At 39.8% G+C, this 24,219-nt stretch overlaps 1 protein-coding gene across 15 annotated transcripts in view; it reads right to left on the reverse strand.

Moving 5' to 3' along the window:
• ELMO1 (engulfment and cell motility 1) overlaps window positions 1-24,219 on the reverse strand; it is a 274,013-nt gene that overhangs the window by 227,177 nt on the left and 22,617 nt on the right. For 14 of the 15 annotated variants that reach the window (XM_032442431.2, XM_085538119.1, XM_015854222.3 and 11 more), the window contains one exon: window positions 2,506-2,655. In XM_032442431.2, coding sequence (XP_032298322.2) covers window positions 2,506-2,583 — 78 coding nt within the window. In that variant the 5' untranslated portion in view covers window positions 2,584-2,655. Of the gene's footprint in view, window positions 1-2,505; window positions 2,656-2,989; window positions 3,241-24,219 lie in introns of those variants that run through there. The other variant, XM_015854225.3, reaches the window with a different exon arrangement.

Below are 24,219 nucleotides of genomic sequence, written 5' to 3' on the forward strand. Positions count from 1 at the left end.
ATACCATTGTCGACTACTGTGGGTTTTATGGCAAAATTTCCTTTTTTGAAAGTATCTTATTCTCTTCATTGCTAAGTAAAACATTCATATACACAGTACATGAACAGGGATACTGCACAGCTGAGTTATAAATGCTTCCAAGAACATCCAACAGGCAACTTAACAAATATATAGGTTTCCCTCTAGTCTTTTCCGTGGTATTTTTACTTCTATATTTGGAACAGCTCCAGAATCTGGAAAGATGAAGAACTTGCATTATGCTACAGTGTGTTATTTTTCTGTTGTTCTTTGAGCTAGAAATACAGCGCTGTTCTTTTAAATGCTCGCTTTCTTTCTGGCAAGGGATTAGAGGGGGAGAATAAAGGTAAGGAAGATAAAATTTTGGGTGGCTTCTGAATTGTGCCATATGGTGCTTGACTGAACAGATCCCAACTGGGGATATAAGCAACACACTCTGGTTGCAGTGTTTGGTCAGTAATGAAGTAAGTCACTTCACTTTTCTGCCTTCTTTTTCCTTTTGGCTGTTTACAATTCCATGAAGCAATCTAAGACATAAACCAACTCTTCAACTGAATACACATTCTAAGGAAAACAGATCAGGAAAGAGTTAACACTAAGTTAAGCAAAAGCAGAGTTGTGTTTAGGAGTATGTCTCACACTACGTGTTTTTAAGGCTCATATTCACTTTTCTCCTAACCTCAACTAATATGAATGTGCAGGTTTGTATTTATGCGTGTGGGAAAGTGATAGGACTCTCCCGTCTTCATTTCTTGTTACTACATCTGCATTTTCATTGCCCCTCTTGTCACTGCATGAATAGTAAGGGCACCATTAGCCTCTCTTCCATCAGCCTCATTTTCCTCCTCACCCTCTCCCCCACAAAGTGGCATGTGGAAGCTGACTGCTACCCCATGTAAGTGAGCATTCATCCTTCTTGTTCTCTCTAAATCTTATGCAGTAAAGTTAAAACAAAGTTCCAGAACAGAACACTAATAATTTAGATAAAGCATACATTGTGGCTGTAGAGTTATTTTAAGCCCTTTTGTAAATTAAAAACAATAATTTTGGTATTATTTTGCTGCTGCTTGAACGGAGACTGAAAAATATTTGATCTTCATCCCCAATGTATTCAGTAGCAATAAGCTGATGATCATCATGACTAACACGCATCTTTCTCTGAACACAGTGTGCCCAGTGTCTGCCATTTGTTATGTAAGAAGGAAAAAAAAGTCAAACAAACAGTCTTCACTCCAGTATCCAGAAGATTTGTATTTACACAGACATGCTTACTAACAAATTTCAGCAAGCAAAAAAGTAGAAGCACGGCAGGTCTGGAAAATAAGGTACAAAGTGTTAAATACGAGGCAAACACCACTGTGGGGTTAACTAGAAGTGAAACTGATTGCAATGCACAAAGAAAGCAGGATTCTATTTCAGTAAAATGTTCTCAGCACAAATTCAGTTTTCCTCCTTAATAGAGTTTCATAATGTTCTTGGCCCCTAGATACACTAGGTTTAAGCACATTAGTAAAGGCTTGCAAGCGTTCCTTCACTCTAAATACTATTTACAGAAATAATTATTTTAAACAGGTAGCACAATGTAGGCTTTCAATACATTATGGGGAAGCTGTTAAATATTAAAGACATGCTTTTAATATTAATGCATATGCCACAAAAGAATAATCTCAGAGAAGTCCAGAACACAAAATACAGCACTCATAACTTAATCAGCTCTCCCACCACTACAAGTAACCTACACAGTTTAACTCATAAACATGAATACATGTCCCACAAAATAAACAGCCAATTTTTAAGAAGTCCAGAACAAAGTATAATATTCGTATAACTTAATCTGTCACTCCCTGCCCCACAAAAAACCTACAGAGCTTAACTCATAAATTTGAATTCATTTGCTTCTGTACCTTGCCTCAAATCAATTCTGTCAATGCAGCCACTGCAACAGAAACAACCAGGGGAACAGGACAACCCATGAGATACCCACGAAGAACACAAAGACTCCCCTGCTCCAAGCGTGCATGCCACTGCTTAAGTTCCAAATCCTGCACTTGCTGCAGCCATTCAGCATGATCATACTACAAATGCAAAGTACCGACTGTAAAAATTTGCAAAGACATTCTGCCAGTAGGTAACAACATTACCACAATTTTACAGTTGAACAAAATTAAAGCACAAAAGTGTTAAGTGGGTCACATAGGGAGCAAATGCCTCGGTTTAGCAGCTGTTTAAAAACCAAAATCGAATTAAAAACAGAGCAGAACACATCAAAAATTAAGCAGTAGCAGAGGAAGAAGGTTTCACCTCTTCTGCTAAAAACACCTTATACTGAATATGTACTCACAGAAACGCGTGCGTCTAAGTAAACAGAGGTGCTGAGCCAAACAGATACACACATATGTTTATAGACACACACACATATATATGTACACATTCTTCTCTCTCTCCCTTTCCAGGTCCATAGGAATAGACACACACACAGACACTTACTTGATCGATTTCCATCAACTTGGGGAAGGCACCCGGCCATTCGATTGCCACCTTCACTATATCAGCAGGAGGGGGCATTGCGACGCTGCTGTTCTTTGGAGCCAGCACAACTGGACACTAAATACTGCAGAGAGCCTCTCTCATTCACACCTGCAGGGAGAAGAGGGGAAAAAAAAATACAGCAGTTCAGACAGAACTCTACCAACGCTGCTTTGTTTCCTGCACTTCCTCTGGCTGGGCAGGTGCATGAAAACATCTGTGTATATGCATATGCAGGAGCATAAGAACTGCACATATTACAAAAGCAAGCACAGGACACAATGCCACGACACACTGCACAGCCAATCTGTTCGAAAGATGGCTGAAGCACTGAGATGTACAGTGAATAACAGGCAAGCATTAGATTTAAATAGAGAAACTATTTTTAAATATTATCGAATACGCTTGTAGAGAAAAGCAACAAACTAAAGGAAGCTGTTATTACGGTGTCACTCCTCAGGTCCCTGGGAACACGATGGCATCACTTGCAGCTTGCGCTCCAGAAGAAGAGATTGCCCAGGAAGTCATGGCCAGGAAACACTGTTTCTTTTAACTATAGCAATGATCTTCTATGTGTTCACAAATAGATCGCTGCACTATAGCAACCAGGATGTCAGGAAGAAGGCAGAACGCAGCAGTTTCCACATATACATACATACACACATCCTCACCTTAATGAGTCAAAGATACTGCTTTGTGGTAAACCTTAGAAGAATGCACAGGGATACAGTGTGCATTGACAACAATATCACCAGACAGCTACATAAGACATGATGGTTCTGTAAGTGCACGAATATCAACAGAACTGCATGTCAAACAGCACAGGCTGTGAATTTTGGGGAAGGAAAGGAAAGAGGAAGAGCCAAAACCTGAGGCTTGCAGAATTTAAGTTCTGTCCTTAAGGAGCCTAAAGCTCCTTGAAGTTTGCAACCTTGCAATAACAACAAACAACTTGCAAAGCAGTGCAGTACTTAGCAGAGGTCCCCCCTTCTTCTTCACTCTTCTCCCAGCTCAGCAACAGCCAGACAGCCACCAAAGCAGTAAAGCTCTGCAGTTCTCAGGCACAGTAACCCATGCAGGTAGTGACATGCTCTCCTGCTTTACCAAGCCCTCACCATAGAGTCTAAATTTCAGATCATGGTGTTTCCCATGCTTTTTACTGAGACCTGGCAGAACACAACCACATACAGCATAGCAAAAGCAGCTGCATACGTCCCCAGAGGCGCAGCTCTTTTTCTGAGCAGAAAAAGAAGGAAGTGGTTAACAAACGGGCCACATGCTCTCACATACACCCCTTGAAAGAGCTAAGGCAAGAGATGAGTTGTCAGAACATACCAGACATCCAAGAGCTGCAAACATGTACTGAGGGAAAAAAAAAGTCTGACCACCTCTTCCTACTGCTTCAACTCAACCAAGCCTATCAATAGAGCTCTCCCCATCTGCAGCACAGCATGAACTCGGTCAGCCTAAGCAAAACTGTGAAACCATCCCTTCACTGAGAAGGTTCTGTACCTTCATCTTCTACTATCTCTAAGTGTGAGCTAGCCCAGCCTTCATGATATGGCTCCACCCATACGTGCCTTTGTGTCCATTCTGGAAAGGGTCAGCCCCCCCATAACTTTCAGCCCTGCTGCATTCTACAAAGGGCTCTCAACACACACTAAAACATACAACAATGTATGAACTTTAACACAGCAAGATTTTCTTTCCAAGAGTGGCAATTCTGATGCTGACAACATCATACATCTTCACAAAACAAAGTGGAAGGCAGTAAAAAAGACAACAGATGGACTATAAATAAGACTGCACTGCACAAAATGCCTTGAAAAGAAAAAAAAAAACACAAGAAATATAGTAACACTGTCTACACTGGTACATGCACAGAAACTCTTGATAGATATCCCAGGGACCAGGATTAAACACAATTAAAGCAAGTGACTAGCTTGCTAGGGATCAAGAACAGCTATACTGGCAGCTGCAGCTTCCCTGTTAAAGCCCAAGTGGTACAAAGCCCCACGAGCTCTCCCCTAATATCTTTCACTTCTACTATTTGCATCTCCCATGAGCGTTCCCCCCTTGCTGCACAGAACAGTAACTTCACTCACCAGAAAAAAAAAGAAAGTAAGAAAATGCAGTCATCTGCTTTTAGCATGTTTTAAATTTGCTTCCTGGAGGTGGCACAACTTGGCTGGGAGGAGCAATGAGCTGTTAATCCACCTTGAGAGTAAAACGAAATCAAGACTCTTGTGCCTTTCTGCTGACACACAGTGAGAACATTTCCCCCCCCCACAGCAGAACGGTCCTCAGTAGTTTCAGTCTGGTGATGTTTCAGCATGAAAGTGTTAGCAAAGCTTAAGCCACATTGGCTGCCTGGTACTCTCAAAAGCACAGGATTCTCCAGCATGAGGGACACAGGACCTCCCCTCTGGGATGTAAGAGAACCATAAAGATCACCACGAATGCTGGGAAAAATGCTTTGGGTCACAACTACTGGCCATGAGTATGAAAGCAAAATGACATTACACAACAATGAATTTGCAGAAAACTTCTACATTTACATACAAATGCAGGCATTAGCCTTCATTTTCCCCTAGTGAGTTGTGGTCCATCTTAACAAGTCACTCAGGAAGGGGACAAATGTTTTAAGAAACAACTAAAGAACTAAGCTAGCACTGGAGATCTCTCACATTATTAATATATATTATAATTTATATGTATCATGTATATGTACAGATACTAAAGACAGAGCAAAGTGACAGATCTTTAACCAATACAAATGGATGTAGTTCAACTTATCCCACCAGAAGGACAACTCATAAGCATCAGAGTAGTCTGAATGGTGAAAACCTTACAGAAAATAGTCACTAAAAATTTATTCTGTTACTTAGGAGACCAGTCAGAAGGGCCCAGATATTTTCTCTACATTTTAATCTTACAAATCCAATACAGGACCTGAAAGATAATCCGAGTTTTTTCTACCTACATAGTAACACCAGAATTTTATACTGCTAGTCAAAGTAGATCTTCATCACAAATTAACAACCACAAGGAAAATTCTAAACACTGTTGAAAATTCTGAATTATCTATCATTTCTCCTACTGATACATTGTGTTAGACACTGCCTAATACAGAAGGAAAAGCTCAGTCCCCAGTGAGAACTGCTTACCAAACTGGAAGCATTTCACATGATGTGAATGAAGAACAAGAACCAAGGTCAACTGCTTTTTGTTATGTCAGTAGCAGTCAAGTAGCAACAAGGATAAGGACCTTTCTGAAGGTTCCAGTTACAGACTTCATTCAAGAACAATCAGCAGCATGCTATTTTACATTGTTAAGCTAAACAACACAACTTATACAACCAAAAGTACCAGTAGCATGCCTTCTTACATCAATACAGTTCTCAGAACTGTGACAGATTACCCTGTTAAAGTGCAAATCCTGCAAGTACTCTTATTACCACACACAGCATACTTCTGTATCTCAACCACACTCTGCAGTCTAAGAGTAATAAACACACTCAAAACTGGAAATCAAGATGTGTTAAATTTTAATACAAAAATGCATCAGCACATGCTTGCAAACTCCCAGTTTACCTACCCAGCTCTGAGGAATTAATTCAGTATACATATTAAAATATATTTACTTTTCCCCCTTCTACCTTTGTCGTGCATGTGAAAACAGGAATACAAAATAGCTTTCTCAATAGAACATGTTTTGTTTTAAACTTATTTTGCAATCTCTGTGCCACTTAGCATACAAAGTTCTCAAAGTGCTCTGCACTTACAGCTATCAGAGTATGTCTCTGAAGAAATAAACTGTATTCTTATTCTATGGATAAGAGGAGAAATGAAGGCTATATGAGGAGTTACGTGACTGGAAGTTTTAGTTGTATATGAAAACCGTGGCCCACAGCAGCTTATTTCTTCTTTTACAGAAACAGAGCCAGGTCACAGACAGCACTATTAGCAAAGTTGATGGCTTAAGAACAAGCAGAGGAATGTATTTAAAAAAAAAAAAAAAAAAAAAAGGAAGTGCATGTGGAAACAACCTGAGGCTGGCACAGGCCTGTGCTCATTGTGGGTAGGACCTCCCGCCAGCCATGGACCAAATCCTGCCCGGCCAAGAACAAACCCACTGCCCACAGGCCTGGTACTCACGCTCTACTCAGGCTCTCATATAACTATGTGATCATAGACCTTGAAACTTTCAGGTACTGGAGTTGATCTTAGAAACATGGATGTGAAATAAACAAAAGCAGGAAAGCTCAAATCCACACAGGAAGGGTGGTGAATATTCATGTGGTTATCACCTGCCAGTTTCACACATACCCATAACCTTTCTTCACAACTGTACTCCAGGTATTTTATCTTCCCCACAGCACTGCTGTTCTGTTCCCTAAGAAGCGGTTTGTGTATTTGAGGTCCTGCTGACATTTTCAAAAGAATAAACAAAAAAAAAAACAAAACTCTTCAAAACTGCAGAGCAAAATAAGCTTTAAAATGTGCTTGAAAAGAAAAGGTAGAAGAAAACAAAGTAGCCTGGATGTACTTGGAACAAAGGTAAATAGGCTGCCTCATTTTGCTTCTAGAGCTCATATTGAAGCATTCCAGAAAACTATAGTTACTTGCTTAATTTCAATTTCTCTGCTTCTTGGAAAACCATATTCCTTCTACTAAAGCACTTTAATTTACACATAAATAATTCCAAGAAGAATACTGGAAACCTGGTTGCGATTACTGAAGGAATCTGAACTTTCATGGTAATTTAATTAATGCTTACATATCACCCAGCCAGCTAAAGATGCTCTCTATATTAAGGATGTTAACATTGAATAACTCCAGGCTAGAGATCAGGAAAGTACCAAACCATTCACTCACGTATTCAATACTAAACCAAGGGGGAAACAAAAAGTTACAACCTGGTGGTTAATGATGTTGCATTTAGCTTCACAAAGGCCTTGACTTTTAAAAGAGGCTGAGTACCTGCCCAGCACATACGACCAGGACAGGTATCCAGAAGACACAAAAGCAAATAATAAGCTGCATAAAAGGTTACAATTCATCTAAATTTCTCACAGTTTATCAGGGCTCACTGGTTAGCTTTGGCTTATTTCTTGCCATCTGCCTATAACTCCAGATGTGTCTAAACTGAAGTAAGCAACAACAAAACCAAAACACCTCTCTCCTAAAGAAAAATCTATCTAAATACAGATTTTCTTCTCCTGTCTCCTAGGGCACTCTCACATAACCTGAGAGATACAAGCAATGGAGAAAAGATGAAACCTCGGTTACATTCAACTTTGCTGCTCATATGGGTTTGTAAGAACAAAATGAAAGGCTTCAGGAATGTGAAAGTTGAGGAGGAAAGAAAAAAAGGAATTGGTATTATAAAATTAACAAGTCAAATGAAGCAATATAAATGCAATTTCTTGTAGACTTTGTATGTTTAAGCTAAAAAAATAATAATCCAAAGGAGTCTAACAACAGCAAACTGAATAAGTTTATTACAGGATGGTTCTAAATACATAAGAAGAGGTTAAACAGAGAAATTCTGTCAAAAGTTCTGTGATCAAGGAAAGCAATTTTATGTGGGATTCAGCAATGAGTAAAGAAATAACAAAATATCACAGCCCTTTGTAGCACTAACACCATTTGGCCGTGGTACTTGGAATTTTCCTGGCATTTTGATAAATTACAGAATAAGAAAGAGCACACAAAAAGAGCATCTCCAGTCAAAATGATAACATTTTATTGCTTCATTTTAGCAGAGGGTGAACCAAGGCCACAATGACTGGCTGTATCCCAAAGGAGGTAACAGAGACAAGTAAGCTCAAGGTTGGGAAGAATTCTAAATCATGCTAGAAGAAAGATTAGTAAGTAATATAAAAATAAGAGAAAACAAAAAGGGATTTTTTTTTACCCTATCAGTGCTCATGACATATGGAGGAACTAATGTCATTGTCAGGAAGTTAGTAGTCAAAAGGAGGAAGAAAGGAAGAGAGGACAGAGACGCATGAATACTAAAGGAAATAACCAAGTTAGCTGACAGCACACAGACAGGATATTGAAGGTGAATAAACAATACTTTTCTGAAGAAATTGTTCTGCAATGAAAAACAAAGGAGTGGAGAAGCGAGAGACACTAACAGTCCACAGTGAATAAGCAGAGCCAGATGCTCATCATCATGCTCATCAGAAATAAAAGAAACTGCAAACAAAATACTACTTATAATTTATGAGTCTATCAAGGACACGAAAGTTTTAAGACACCAGACTTTTGCTTCAGGCTTCAGGCACTTCTTGCTCTTCAAAATGGCAAAAAACCACCAGCAAACACGCCTGTCAGTCTTGCAGCTCAATCTACAAAGGTGTTCCTACCAGTACTGTTTTTCTCATATCTACTGAAATAATTGCATCAAAACAGCTAACAGTCACAGACGCAGAAACACTAAAAAATCTCACCTTATTTGCTACTTCCTATTGCTAAACAGTTCCTTCAAGTACTCCTATAGCAAGACTCTGCCCTCTGCCATTAACACACATTTGCAAGTAACACTTCGCTCCTAACACCTGGTGACTTCTCAATGCTTGCACTCTGAAGCACACTTTGCAAAACAGCAAGAATGCACATGGAAAGCACAGTCGCAGACTCTTTAATACAGCATAGCTCAAGCTTTTTCACAAGTTTTAGATACAAACAAGGTCCCCTGGATGGCTATCTCCTATCAAGAGTAGTTGCTGAGACTAATCCAGAATTTAAATGGATATTAGAAAGCCCTCTTTGGAAACAGGAATACAAAGATGCTAAGGAAGGAAACGTCAACAGAGTCACATACACTAAAAAACTAAAGGCAAGCTCCAGATTCATCTAAATAGAGCGCAGAGGGTATTTTAAAGGTATGCTAGAAAGTATGATGAGCAAATATTCAGAAGTAATGTGACTACAAGGTAACAGCCATAAGAACACGCTGTCACTCAACCCATCTTCAAGGATGACGAGCCCTGAACAAATCCTGAGGGACTACATTAAACATGACATCTGATAACAGAGAGTCTGGGGATTTTAACAGCAGATTAGCTGTTACTCATTTGTATTGCAAATTCCTGAGTAGCAGGTGACACTACTCAAGCAGAGTGGTTGGACAACACAACTTCCTGTAGTCCCTTCCAGCCTCAACCATTCTATGATTCTGTTGAGTACGCCAATGAAATGACCTCAGGGTATCTTGAAGCCTTAGTCTGTGCATCCACATTCAAATATTATGCCTTCTTTGTATTAAATGTATAAACAATGAGCAAAAAGGGCAGACTTTATGGCAGGTTGCTTTCTATGTCATGGCAGTATTCCCTAAATAAAATAAAAATGACTGTCCGTTACAACTTCAGAACAAGTTTCTGTAACTCTTCCCAGTCAGCAATCTCAGAGCATCCATTCAACAGAGATCTCACCCTCTTATAACATGAACTGAGATCTTAAGGATGAAGATGTAACTATTTCCAACAAGAAAACTACTGAAAATCATTTCTGTTTTGCAGTCCAATACATATTGTGGCACTCAACATAGTTTGTGGTCACTCCATAATTGAATTGAGCACTTTTTTCCAACACTGAAACCCACATTACACATGGAAGGAAAAAAAGAATGTTGTAAACATCATCCATATACTGCTTTCAGTAAAACCCCAGAGACACAAGCTGTTTAAGCAGTGCACACCAATTGAGAAGACTTCTGTTGCTACTTTGTCATGGGGAAAGCAGAACACATGATGTGTTCGCACCCAAATTACAACCTATTTATGAGCTTAAAGCCACCCTGAATCTGATTTATGTTGTTATGCCAGACTAGGAAAAGAAAAAGGAAGTGAGAAGTGATCAGGTAAACTGCTGTTTCTTAAGTAACTGTAACTGCAAAGACTCTGTAGAATTTCCCAGATGGCTTCCACTAATGCTCACCATTAAAAGCTGAGGATGGCAAAGCAGTATTACCCTGTATTACCCTATTTCCTTGTTCTGGTTGAAGCTCCTACTCCAGCCTCTCTGGGAATGTGCATCACAATGCCAAGAATGAGCAGAACATTCTGTGTATCCAAACTGGCTAATAAAAAAATAAATAAATTAGTGCTTAATCATCCCACTATAAACATGCAGAGACAACACAACCAGCACCGTCTGCACGCTGAGGACTGAACTATGCCAGTCACATTATACTGTAAAATGACTCGTGGAAGTTTCCTTCTCAGGAGCCAGAGCATCAGTTGTCACTGATTGCTGCTGCAACTCAATCAGCTTCTTTCAAAACACTCATTCAAAATGAACTGGCACTTGCTGTGCAATGTTGTTCTATATTATCGTAACAACAAATAGGGTTATATTAATACTCTCTAGATTCCACCCCAGAGCTATTGCCAAGTATTTTGCAAAATGTGAACTTAGAAATGCCAGCTACAGGACAGGAAGAGCCTGGCAGCAACAGGCGAAAGGGCATGATGCCTTTGCTGTATAATAACATGCATGTCACTAACTAACTACATAGCAAAAATGGATCCTCACAACAAAAATACTGTAATACGCAGCAACACCCTGAGCCATGCTCTGTATGCTTTCTGCTACGCTGAAATCTTCTTACTCCATGACACTTAAGCTTCTGCCGTTCAAGGTTCCGCTCCCTAGCAGAACATACATCTCCATCACCCCAGTGTTACTGTCCACCCTTCTGCTCTCTAGTACCAGCACAGGCACTTGGCCAACAGACTGGTTCTGAGAGAGACTGCTAAAAAAAACCAGCCCAACAAAACAAAAGCAACACATCTGCAGCCAAGTTAGCCCCCTGAATTCATTCACCTCTCACGTGCCTGAGCAGGACCACCATCAAGTATGTGTAAAGACAAAGGAAAGCAAGAACAACTCGTTTGTCTTAAACAGACATGGAAGCACCCTCCACCTTAAGAACAGGTTTATTTCACCTGTGCAGATTTCAGGGTATCACAGCTGAGATTCACTTCAGAGTAGCAGAAAATGATGTAAAAATATAATTACCAGCTCATTACGGTATGTTTCATTAACTCAATCAGCTCCTTTATAATTCTAACACACATTAAAAGATTAAAGTATTTGGATAAAATCAAAGTACATTTTTAGTGTTCTGCTGATTGCCAGAATTGGTAATTCTCACAAATAAACTAACAACCCTTCACTAAGGCTCCTGTGAACATAACCACTGTTGGATCATCCTCGCTTAATGTTTCCAAATGACATTTTGCCACTGCATTTGGGGGTGAGGGGTGATAAAAAAAATAAAACAAAAAAAATCCCTGTTCACTTAACTATCTAATTCAATCAGACACAGTAGTGTTCTCAAATAAAACTGAGATTCATAATTTGGAACTTCCTATAGGCCCAACACCTGGCTAAAAAGCCCTTAGTGTGAAAATGCCAGCACTAAAACAAAGCACAAAACAGCCTCTCTGTCACACACTTTTAATCTGCTTTCAATAGTAATTTAACATCAGTAGATCTCTAACGTTCAAGTACTCAACGTGATTTATCTATAAATTGCTTTAAAAACAGAACGGACTCCTCTCTCTGCCCTTCAGTAAAGCACTTCTATTCTGCTATGAAGACTAAAACAGCTTTTACAGGTTTGGCAGCATAGTGAAAACAGTAAGCACAGAATTAATTTACTCTATTACCCTCACTTTTGCTATACTAAGCGACATTCAAATCACACATTGAAAGCATAAGCACTTCCAGGAAGCAGCAGTGCCTGTCTCTACTAAAAGAATACTTCAAGACTTAGGCTTGACCCATCCCTCCCTACAGTCTGATGATGCTCCAGGTTAATGTCCATGCAGTCCTCACGCTGTGTTCTCAGGCCTGTTCACATGGCCCACCAGAAGTCCCTCAGTGTGGATGGATTCCATATCTTCAAACACCAGCTGAATTCCATTCACATTCCAGGTCTCTACAGCCAACACTGGATTTTACTTTTACTATGCAACTTCCACCTATTCTGCTTGGATGACTACACCAGTGTGTAGGGCTTAAAGACATGTTCTTTACAACATAACAGTTCTCACTTGTTTCTTCCTGATAAGGCCACACAAAATCAAGAGTACTGCGTATGTGGGAACGTAATGAAAATATGTTTCTCAAGTTTCTTTTTCACGTGTGAAATTCTCCAAACTCTGGAGCAGATTTCTACCAACCCCAACACCTTCACAAGCTCTCTTCCTGAGGTGTTACATCAATAAAGAATTAGATGGATTTCAGCTTTCAGCTCTTACCTTGCTGATCTTGCCCACTATCTCATTAACTTTTGCTAGGATGGAAAGAAATGATGACATTAAATGAGGCAGAAGGTCTGACTTAAATTCTGAAGAAGCAGTATCCAAAGTTCATGTTGCATAATCGCCCAGGACAAAATCTGATGCTCCCATTTAAACAAGGGAGTAAAAAACCTATTTTTACATTTGCAAAACAAACCTCCTGAGACACACAAAAATCCAGATTGTTGTTCGACCTTCATGTCATGAGAGAATGTATTCTTGGCAAGTCACTAGCAGCTAGTGCAAGATATACCAGAGAAAAATAATTAAAACAGCAAAACAACCTGCAAACAAATCTATCTACCAAGTTCCCTTTCCACACAGCACTGAATAAAGAGATAAACCCTGTAGTACACATAGGTGTTTACACCGTTAAAATTAACAGTAAGACTGCTTGAAAGACTGTGATTTTAAACTTGGGACCAAGAACACTCGTGTTTCATTTTCTTTTATTCAAAGGCTTTGCACGTGGCCATGGACATGCCCTTTGGCCCTCCGCATCTCCAAACTACAACTCTAAAACAGGGCACCACATTTCATCAGAGAATGCCTCAGAGAGGCATTTGGAGGCTAGAGGGGTGTGTATCTAAATCAGACTGACAGATTACCCAGAATAATAAGCTGCCTTATTATTCACACACTTGGACAGACTATTCATCCAGTTCTTTTTAACCTTCCCAGCCATCAAGGTCCTGAGAACTGGCTTACATCCCTATTTCTCACTACTGTAATTAGTATGAATACTACACTGACATTAAAAGAAAAGTAAAAGCTGAAGAGAAGTCCTCAGTGCAACTGGAACCACCTGTGCTTCTCTGCATTTCAGAGCACATTGCTGCTGTTACCCTTCAGGTAGGGCAGCTCAGAAGAATACCAGGTATAGACTTTGGGTTTCTGCCTTTTTGTCCAAGCCATCTGTGACTGTATTTACTGGCCAATCCCTCACTCTGCCACATTAGAACTTTCATTACCAGCACAAAATGTCAAATATCTTTTAGAGGATTACTTTAAAACAAACTAACAGGGGAAACTAATTTCCCAGGCAAAATAAAAGCATCACTATTACATTCAAAGAAGATGAAACTTAAAAAGCACACAGAATACACTGTAGAGAACCAGCCTGAAGTTTCACTGCCATTTTTATTTACATATAAAGTTGTTTTTCCTCACCTGAAGAATCCTGGAGGCACACACGAGAATGTCTTCAGAGCCAATCAAAATGCAGATACCCTGAAATAGCCCAGTGAGCTACTACTGCTCATCTCTATACCATGGCTCCTCCTTTTCTCCAGGCCTTCGCCATTTAGTTTAAGTGATTTTGCAAAACACCATTGGCTTTGGTTTTCGAGCTCTGAAAGCTCAAGGTGTCCTCAAATTAAGAAATAACCTGTCAGCTGGCTCTTCAGTTCAGCCATTCCTGGCAACAGCCTTGTTTTCAGCACATACACATGACAAGACCACTGTCCTGTGACAGCTACCTCTGACTGGCCCCAAATAATTTCTGTAGTTTTACACAGTGAGATTAATGCATGGCTGCTGGTGACACCCCCTTTTGCTTTTAGCCATTTAATTGCTCAAGTGGAAATACAGATGTTAAGAGTCAGGCACATGACAGGAAACCTGGTCTCTTGCTTTGAAGACACATAACATGACTGCAAGATGAAAAATGCCACAGCTACAAAGAATCCCAGTTTTCTTTGGGTGCGAGAATGTGAGGGAAAACATTCAAGGCTTCTTGCACTCTAGCAAATCAAACTAAACTATCGTTGGCAAACAAAGGAGCAGCCCAGTTTTAACAGCTTCTTTTATACATTCATCACCATATATTCCGGTTCGTTGCCAACCTTATTAAGAAAGAGGAATCATGTTTTAAAAGAAAAAACAAGGCAAGATTTTGCACATCCCCAGCCAATTGAATTATGACATGTATGGCTGCTTTCTGTTAAGAAAACTCAACCATGAAGTTTCTTGCATCGGCCAAGGACTACAAAGCCCTGCTGAGCACAATTTCCATTTGCACAGCCACGAGGGGTGATGTGCACATCACAGCTGTTAGTTCACATGTGGAAAGGTAGATACAGGTCTCTGCTGTCAGACTGCATCCCTCTGAACTGCCGTTCTGAAGCTTGCAAAGAATATAATATGTTTTAATACAGACAAAAAAGCAAGGAATTGAGAGCAGCTTTCAAACATTTTAGATTATATGTCATCTAGAGCATAAATTGACTTGCATCTGCCGTTAGATTCTTTAATTATTTACTTACAATGTGTCTATTAAAAAGTCATCAGAGACAAAAAGTCAATCATACTTGAAAACACCATTTTTGCTTTTGTACGACTAAGCAATGACAGCTATAAAACCAAGCAGAGTAAGCAGGGATTACACTTCAGTGTGCTTCCCTTGCTTTTAGTACATAAAATTTTCACATGATCAACTCTCAGAAAGCGCAGAAACTATCAGGTGTTTCACTGTGTTCCTTTTAACAAGGACAACACTGGGGAAACATTGAAACATTAGCTTACTTATTTACTGCTGAACTGGACACTCATGCACAGAAAAAAAATCCAAGCACAACATTCACCTCTAGTCCAACCCTCTTTCTCACCTCTGGCAGTGACCAATTCCTCAAGCCCTCTTCCGCTCTCTCAAAGACATTACACTCATATATACCGTCCAGTGGAGCTTTTTATTTTACCAACTTCAGCCCAAGCACATCCTGACATTACACGGGGCTGAGATGCACCAGGGTACACTTCATCCTTCTTCTAAGGCTTTTGAAGGATACAGAAACAATATATCCACCAGCAATTGTTAAGCATGTATTGGTATTTCATTCCTCATGATTTTTTATTTATTTTTTTATTTTTTTTTTTAAAGAGAGGTCAAATAATCTATGTTCTGCAGAAGCCAATTACTGGAGCTTTCACAAAGGTTAGAAGTTCAAAAGCAAAGCTGGTTTCTTCATTTAGCAGCCTCTTTCAGTAATTTGGACAAAAAGAAGCCAAAGAGTAAGTACACATGTAGATACAGCAGCAATGGGGACGAGAGGATGGGTCTCAAAGATTTAATTCTCCTACTTTCAATTCCCCCTCTTTCATCAGGCTCTGATCTGACCCTCCTCTGGGCACACTGCCCCATCTCCTAACCAGGACCTACGAGAGAAGGCAAGGAAAAATATATGCTTCCTGCTGCCTTTCTTCCTACACACACAACAAACAGTCCCAAAAGTGCATTTTACACTGCATCCTTTGAGAAAAGGTGTCCCTTGCACACAAGGGATAACTATGAAAATTATACCTTATTCTCTAGATTGCAGGCTTACTATGCCTTTTCTCAAAATCCCCTTCCTGCTGCCAGATATAAAGCTGGCAAGCAAATGTGCTCTGAAGTAGTATCTTCTCATTGCCTCAAAAAGCTTTCAGTTCTTCCATATATTAAATTTGAACAAATTTTGCATAAGGACCAAGAGTAACTGAGAGCAGTAATGAAGGGACCAATTCTCATGTCCCAGAGAAAAAGCAGGGAGAAATGTACACTCCATGAAATTAGCCCCTATTAAAACAAAACCACGTGCCTATTCCCTGACCCGCTTTGATTTATTAATGTTTTTGCTTTTCAAGATTATGAAAAGTAATCAGGAATAGAGAAGTCAGAAGAAAACAATTTATCATGAAAGTCTTATATACCAAATGCTAGAATAGCCATTGATCTTACTTCCTCTCTCAAAAAGCATGCATTTATAATTGTCAGGGACCAGATGGGAATTCCAGTATGAAAGTCACAAAAAAAAAAAAAAAAAGCTAATGCAGAAAATAACACACCACATCCCAAATGCAACACAGCTTGTGCTACTGTACACAGACATCGGTTGGTCATCTATCAACTCACTAAAATGCCAAATGCTTTTGAGAGATATTATAGTGCCAATAAGAAAGAAGCAGCAGTCCCCTGAAAAGGTCAGAGATGACTGATTTCAAGTTGTGCAAGCAAAAAATCTTCAACTGGCACTTGAGGAGGGGGCATCTTGCAGAGTGGCATCCTTTCATTACTCAGTCTTCTTGGTTCCAGTCCCCACGCTCAAAACAATTGGTGTTTGAGAGAGAAACTAAGTTTATTTACAACCCGTGCTTGGCCAGAGCTGTTCCTTGTTTTTATAGGCTTATGGAGAATTTAATGACTCACACACATTTGTAGGAACTGGCAACCACAGGGCGGTGGTTCAACTAGTGCGTTGCAGTTCATTTTGCTTTTGGACCATCTGCACTCTTTAAGTAGTGGCTTGTCTACCAGTCAAACCAAAAAACAGGATTACAATCCTATATGTCTTGGGGATTGATTTGGTTGGGCAGTTGGTTTTTGTTTAGTTCTTGTACTTGAGCATTTCTGCTAGTAAGGTTGATTATATGAAACAAAATACTGAGGAGACCAATGGAAAATGAATAGATTTCCTCTTACACATTCCTCATAAGGGAAAAATAAGAAAGGAACTATCAAAATGTTTAATTTAGACAGCATTTCTGAAGATCTATACACACTACTTCAGCTGGATCAGAACTTATGCTCCATCCTGAAGCAAGGTCTATGAAAAAAGTCCAGTGTGCGTCCACTGAGCACACCCATAAATGAGCTTCAGAATACAGGAACTTTTCTTCTGACAAGTTTCACAGCTCTAGTGCAAAAGCATTTAATTCAATGTCCCTCCAGATGTAGTCTTAGAAAAATGCAATAATGTTACCTGCCAATTATGCGAGGCCATCTCCAAGGTATCACTATGCCTAGGCTTTCATCCAGTCCACAGTTGTTTAAGATGCTTCTATAAATCCATTTTTAGGAATCTCATGAGAATATATTGTATATTACCTGGAAAACATGCGTCTAAATACATGCATACAAATACAGGAAAGCACATGTCATGGAATTTCCCATTCACACTGTCTTCTCCCTATTTTAACTTGCTCTTTCTAAAGTTAGAAGACAAACATGCAAGCAATACCCAAGTAAAAAATAAATACAAATATATATATATATATATTGTAACTCCACAGTGAACAGCAGCCCTGAAGTTTTGCTCAAGTTTGCTACTAACACTTAACTCTTGTAAAAATGATGTAGCATCATTAACCCACATAGAGCTGAGAACACCACTCTTTTTTCTGAACACTGACTGTAAAAATGTTTGCAAGCGTTCTTGTAAAATAAAGTAGTCACCTCAAGACCCAGCTCTGCCTCATGCTCACTGCTCTTGCCCATCACTCACATAAGGCAGATTCACAGCGAGTTTCCACAATGCATGAGACTGCAGAGCTGTGCTGCAGCAGTCTGTATCACTTTGCCCCCTTGACTCCCTGTCAGCCAGTTCAGGCAAGCCAACTGTCATAAAAATAAGGAGCAGAAAGGAGTGAAAGACTTTCTTTTTGCCAGGTTGTATCTTGGAAACCACTCATCACAAGCTGAAGCAGCTCCCATCAGTGGCAGTTACAGCTGTGCATGTCTGGAGGACAGGCAGGCACTTCCCAAGTAAACCCCACACACTCCTGACTCCTGACCTATCCCACATCAGGAACATGGCTAACACACCCATGGGTGGTGTGGGAACACTGGTAGGGACCACAGCCCTCAATTCCCATGATCTTCACTGGCCAGATGAGGAGGGAACCTTTGAGAGCTCTAAGGAAACACTGACACGTAGAAATCAGTGTAAGCACAAGAAAGCAGCCAGCTCCTCAGCACAAGGCCCAGCTAGGAAAGCAGCCACCTTACTTTGGCAGCAAAGCCCCAGCAAACATATGCCACAGCACACACTCCTAGTTTCCCTATTTTGAACCTGCTTTTTTATTCATCAGACTTTCCACACAGCGATCCTAGAGGAGCAATTATAAGGCAATACTTTCAGCATCACATTGGAGAGGCCTAATTTGTGGCCACAGCTGTGGCCTGTTATCTGTACTTCATCACTCCAGTTCAGCACAACATAAACTCCGTAATTCTTCAAACTCCTACATGCCTCTGCACCACAACAGCAATTAATTTGCCTCTGGCATCCTATAACACTAAACTAAAACTGTAACATACCACAACGTGAAAATAAAACAAGCTCGGTCCCAGCAGCCTACCCAACCTCTTCTTAATGTGAAGAGAAGCCCTGCCAACTTCAGAATTTAAGATTTAAGGCATTTCTCATTAATTATTTTTATTCATATGCTTACTTCTAAAGGACATAACTTTTTACAGAGAACTGGCAAAATTTTTTCACCAAATGAAAGAACTTACTGAATATTCTGTATTTCTCCTGATGTGGAAAGTGTCAGAATTATAACCCACCATAAAGAACACAAGATTAATCAAAGTTTTAAAGATAACTCCATCTAAGATACAGCACCCTATAAATCTGTGCATAGGGAATTCATTTGATACTGCTCTCACTAAGCGAGCAGGGGCCTTCAATGCTTTTAGTTAAAGCTTTTACTGATAACACAGTAATTGGCTTTTCACAGTAAGAATAAAAGGTTTTCTAGTTTTCATGTACAAAAAGTAAAAATATACAACGTCTGTTGCAACTCCACCCAAAATTAAAACAACATTCATCTGCTGGAATAACACTTCCTAGTTACATCACAAGCAAAACCCTCACTTCAAAGCAAAGATAGTTTCAGATTTTAAGTGACCAAGCTTTTAATAAAAAAGAAAATTCATATTCAAGTAACTGCAGCTATATCTGAACTTTTATTCCCTAAGCTTTCCTCAGTTCCATTCTCACCTCTTGGAAGCAAGTACAGATTATATTATTCCATATGGAGTATTGTACAGAATCACTTTGATATTCCCTGCAGCAAAACACTAAGCCACTAGGGAGGTGGCTAAGAAGGAACACACACCACTTCCAAAACAAAACTGCAATTCAGAAAGCAATTAAATACCCTGTGCACGTGTCACAGCCACACCACTCCAGAAGCTCAGTGATTAAAGAGCAACCTCAGAACACCAACCCTGCAAAGGAAAGAGCCTAACTAAACATGTGTCCCTGTGTGTAAAAGACAGCATAGGGAGGGGGAAAAAGAGAACGTAAGCCACAACTGCAATGATGCAGAAACCTAGAAGACACCAATCTAAAGGCCGTGCTACTCCTGTGTACTCCCAAATCTTTTCAATGGAGAGAAGAAGCAAAAAGATTTGGGAGTCCTGCTAATTTCAACTATTTTATTCATTTCCTATTTATTTCAATCTGGACCACCAAATAAAACCCACCAAACAACAAAAGAAAACACCCCTCAAATACAGGCAGCCCTAGGGCCCTATCAGAGTGCTCTAGTTCTCTGTACCTCGCCACCACACAGAATAACATGCACACACAATAGAAGACAGCAACATTCATACACTCTGTACATAACAGGCACAGAGCTTTACAAAGCATGAAGTCTCAAAATTCACCAGGTCACTATATATTGCCCCGAGGCTTAACCAAGAAGTAAACATCATCAGCAATCTGAAACAGCAGGCTTTTCAGACCTTGCAGCAGTGTTCAGAGTGGTTCTTGCATGCTATTTGTGCAAGACAGAGAAAGCTTTCCAGATTCCTTTCCACTCTGGTGGGATAGCTGCATTATAAATAACCTAATCAGAGCTTGCTGCCCTCAGTACCTAAACTAGAACCAAACCCACTCTTTCAAGCCCTGACTTAGCACTTCCACTAGATATATATACACATGCACACTCACATATATACTCACACACAGTTTCATTAAATAGCTTTATATGGCAATATGAGAAGGAGTTAAATGGATACTGCTATGTGCCAGACGAAACTCACATAGGTAACAGGTGAAAACAAGACCCAGTAGAAACCATTTATCTGTGGGGATTAAAACAAACCCAAAGCTCCAGAAATAGGCCCTTTTCTAATGCAACATTATGTAAGGTAACAAAAATTCAAAATCCAGAGGTACTGGTTTTACTGCACACCATAAGGTATGTCTCTGTGTTTTACAGACCTCTCGTTGACTCATGCCATCCCATAGCTGACAGCCTCCTTTCCTCTTTTGCTTTATCATCATGGCCCATTACTCTGCAGGCAGCAGTTACCCTTTCCTGTCAGACAATGACACATACCTACGCAGGTTCAAAGATACATTTCTCTAACTAGATTTAGCTTTGAAGTCTGCTGCTTGCACTTCATGACCATAAACTATTTTTTGCAACTAAAATTGTTTACCATCTCCAGCTACACCAATTAGACTAACGAGAGTTATTACCTCCATGAACAAATGTTTTTTTAATGCAGTCATTTAGCTTCAGGAGCTCAGGCTTTTAGAACAGCATCACAAGTTGATATTTGCAGTGAAACCCCAGGAGCTGCTATGACTGCTAACTCCCTGAGACCTCAGAGCCCTCCAGAGCCACATTTTGGAATTTCCCAGCTCACACATTATTGGCGTGTATTATTAGGCATGAAAATACAAACTACTGCCTAGGTACAAACAGGTTATGTGACCTGTGCATGGGCTCGTGCTCATCGCAGCAACTGAAGTGCTGACTTGCTCAACTTTCTAGTGCTCCCATCCACAAAACCACTGACCTAACCCCCTCCTTGACATCCACTGGTGTTCACTGAACAGCTGAGGAACAGAGGTTCAAGGCACAGACCTGCAGCTGAGGTTACAATGTTATGGCTGAGGTGAAGATGTCTCTTTGCCACGCAGCCTACCTAGGCTTTAATGAAACATGAAGAGCTTTGGGCATCCTGAGGAATCTTACCACATAGGAGAAGAAACTCAGCAGCTGCCGATGCATCACCTACTTGCAGGCAACTTCACAATGTGGCAGCTCACAGTACATTCCTGCTCTGGCAGACCTGGATGAAGATTATCTGCATAAACTCTGCTGGGAAGACTCTCACCAAGGTCATGCAGAAAGTTACTGGCAGAGTTAGTACATTGGAATAAGACTTATATTGCCACTGGTTTCCAGGTAGGAAGGATTTCAGCACTCAGCTTCTTAATTCAAGGCTTCTCTGCAGCTGCAAGGGCAGCTTCTCACAGCAAGCAGTGCAGGGAGAAGGAGACAGAGAGGAGACCAGTTAACTACTAAAATGTGCAGAGTCTTTATTTCTTTAAGATATTCCATAGATTCTGAAGATGACTAAGAATTTTATTCATGAAAAATCTACCCCAAATAACTCAAAGAACATTCTGCGTGGGAGGTTCTTTTGCAAAAATTAAATAGCAGTTGTGATGAAGTAGTATCTTGAGTCGAGCTATCACAGCATTTACATTTTGCTCATGCTCTTACCTAACAGTGTACAGCCAGGAACCATCCACAAGGGATACCAGCCAATCTGTTATCTTGAAATGTAGAATTATTTAAGAAAAAAAAAACAGTAATAATTAAAAAAAAAGAAAAAAAAAAGAGGAAGGGTGGGGAACAGAAGAGTAGGAAGCAAAAGGAAGGTTAATTTTAAAGATAATCCTTAGGGCAAAATTCTCATTTCAGAGCTTCCCAACAGATCTCACTTCTAGATGAGATCAGCTGCAGATTTGCAGAGGGCCACTTTCAGCCAGCATTTTCAGATTTATTGCTATGTACAGAGCATTTCAGATCTGCTTGTATGTATCACTGACTCACCTGTACCCACACCTGATGCCTTGTGATTTAAAGCCAAGTACCTCAAAAGTCTTACCAGAAGATGGCAAGTAAGGCTACTGGCACTGAACAGTACTTGTACAGTTCAATGTACAAGTATATTACAAGTTAAGAATCCTCTTGTTCTCACCTTTGCTATATTCACAGAAGCATCTCAGTAAGCAAAGCCACGAGCCCCTTCCTTTCAAGTGTACAGTCTAGGTGTTCCATAACACCTCTCTATCAACAGTTACGCTTCCAATACTGTCATTAAAATATGTCAAATTTTTAAGGATCTCAGTTTTCAAAACTACTGATAACCTAGAAATAAAGAAAAAGTTAAAAGAAACCATAAAAATTATTATATACACTGTGTAGTTAAAATAACTGTGTTTGAAGGGGCTCAGCACTACCACAGAATTTATGAATTCAGCCTGAGGTTGAGGGAATATTACTTATTTGTTGTCATATGGCTGTAAATCCAACAGGAAAAAGGAAATTACAGCTATATCCTGGTTTCATTTGTAAATGTGTAAAAAAAAAATTCTCCTATTCCAAACGTCTTCTGCTTAGCAGTAAAACAATACATTTGTTCAGCTAAGATCAGACACTGTCCTAAACTGATGGAGTTAGACAATGTGCTATTATGATTCAAAGTCACATATCAAAGGATACGTCAGAGAAGCAAGTCATTTAAATGCATATTTGGCATACTTCTTGCAACTTAGTATATTTCATACTCAATGGGGCTGTGGGTGGGAGAGGAAAAGGTTGGTTTATTACAGATTTGAGTGTAAAAGCATCGTTTGGCAATTCAGATCATCAGATGTCACAACTGCCCACTGCTAGATGTTGTCACGGACAGGAAAAATACACGCCAGAAATCACCATACTGCATATTCAGAAGGAGCTTACAATCACTGTCTGTCTGCTCATACAGCAGCATCATACAGCCCTCATGCTGCAATGCCAACATGAGTAACTGCTGATGAAACTTTCAAGCCATTCATTCTCCTCTGTGCATAACATTTACTATTCTCAAGTAGCCAATGTCACTGGCTTTACATCAAGCCCTGAACAATGAAGCAAAGGCAGTGTACTCTGAAATCACTGCTGCCATTTTGCTAACAAGCTTCTAGAGTATTAGCCTCTGGTCAGCCAAGGCAAGGTTTCTCTCACTTTCTCCAATTCTCTATGGCCAAAAAAAAGCCTGTATTAACCGGCTGTATAGTAATGTTAGTATACTTCCCTCATGTAAAAATCTATATTAAAAATATATAGATAGAAAATGAGCATAATTTATGATTAAATAAAGTAAGCCAGATCCAGCAAAAGTAGATGTGTTGACTCCTCATACTTTAAACCTACAGTTTGCTCACATCTGCCATAACTTTACAGAAAAATAGCTATGTTCATCAGCAAGGGACGTATAAATCATTGGGTTTCCCCAGTTCCATCATCATCTTTACCCTAACAAAACCCAAACCAAATTTTACATTCCCATTCAGATGCTAATCAAATACCATTACAAAGTTGCTACTTAGAATTTCTCACATGGAGGACTCTTAGTTTACAAACAAGGAATCTGAAAACAAGAGAAGACTGAATTGGATAATACAAGAAAGTACAGAGAACTGGTCAACCTGACCAAGGGAGTGCACAAGAAAAGAGCTACAAATTTACACTGAACTAGCTAATACTTTCTGCTCATTTGAGCATGCCTCTATTTGCCTAC

This window comes from Coturnix japonica, chromosome 2, assembly GCF_054131305.1.
Source record: "Coturnix japonica strain WE chromosome 2, WE-NBRP24, whole genome shotgun sequence".
NCBI lineage: Eukaryota > Metazoa > Chordata > Aves > Galliformes > Phasianidae > Coturnix > Coturnix japonica.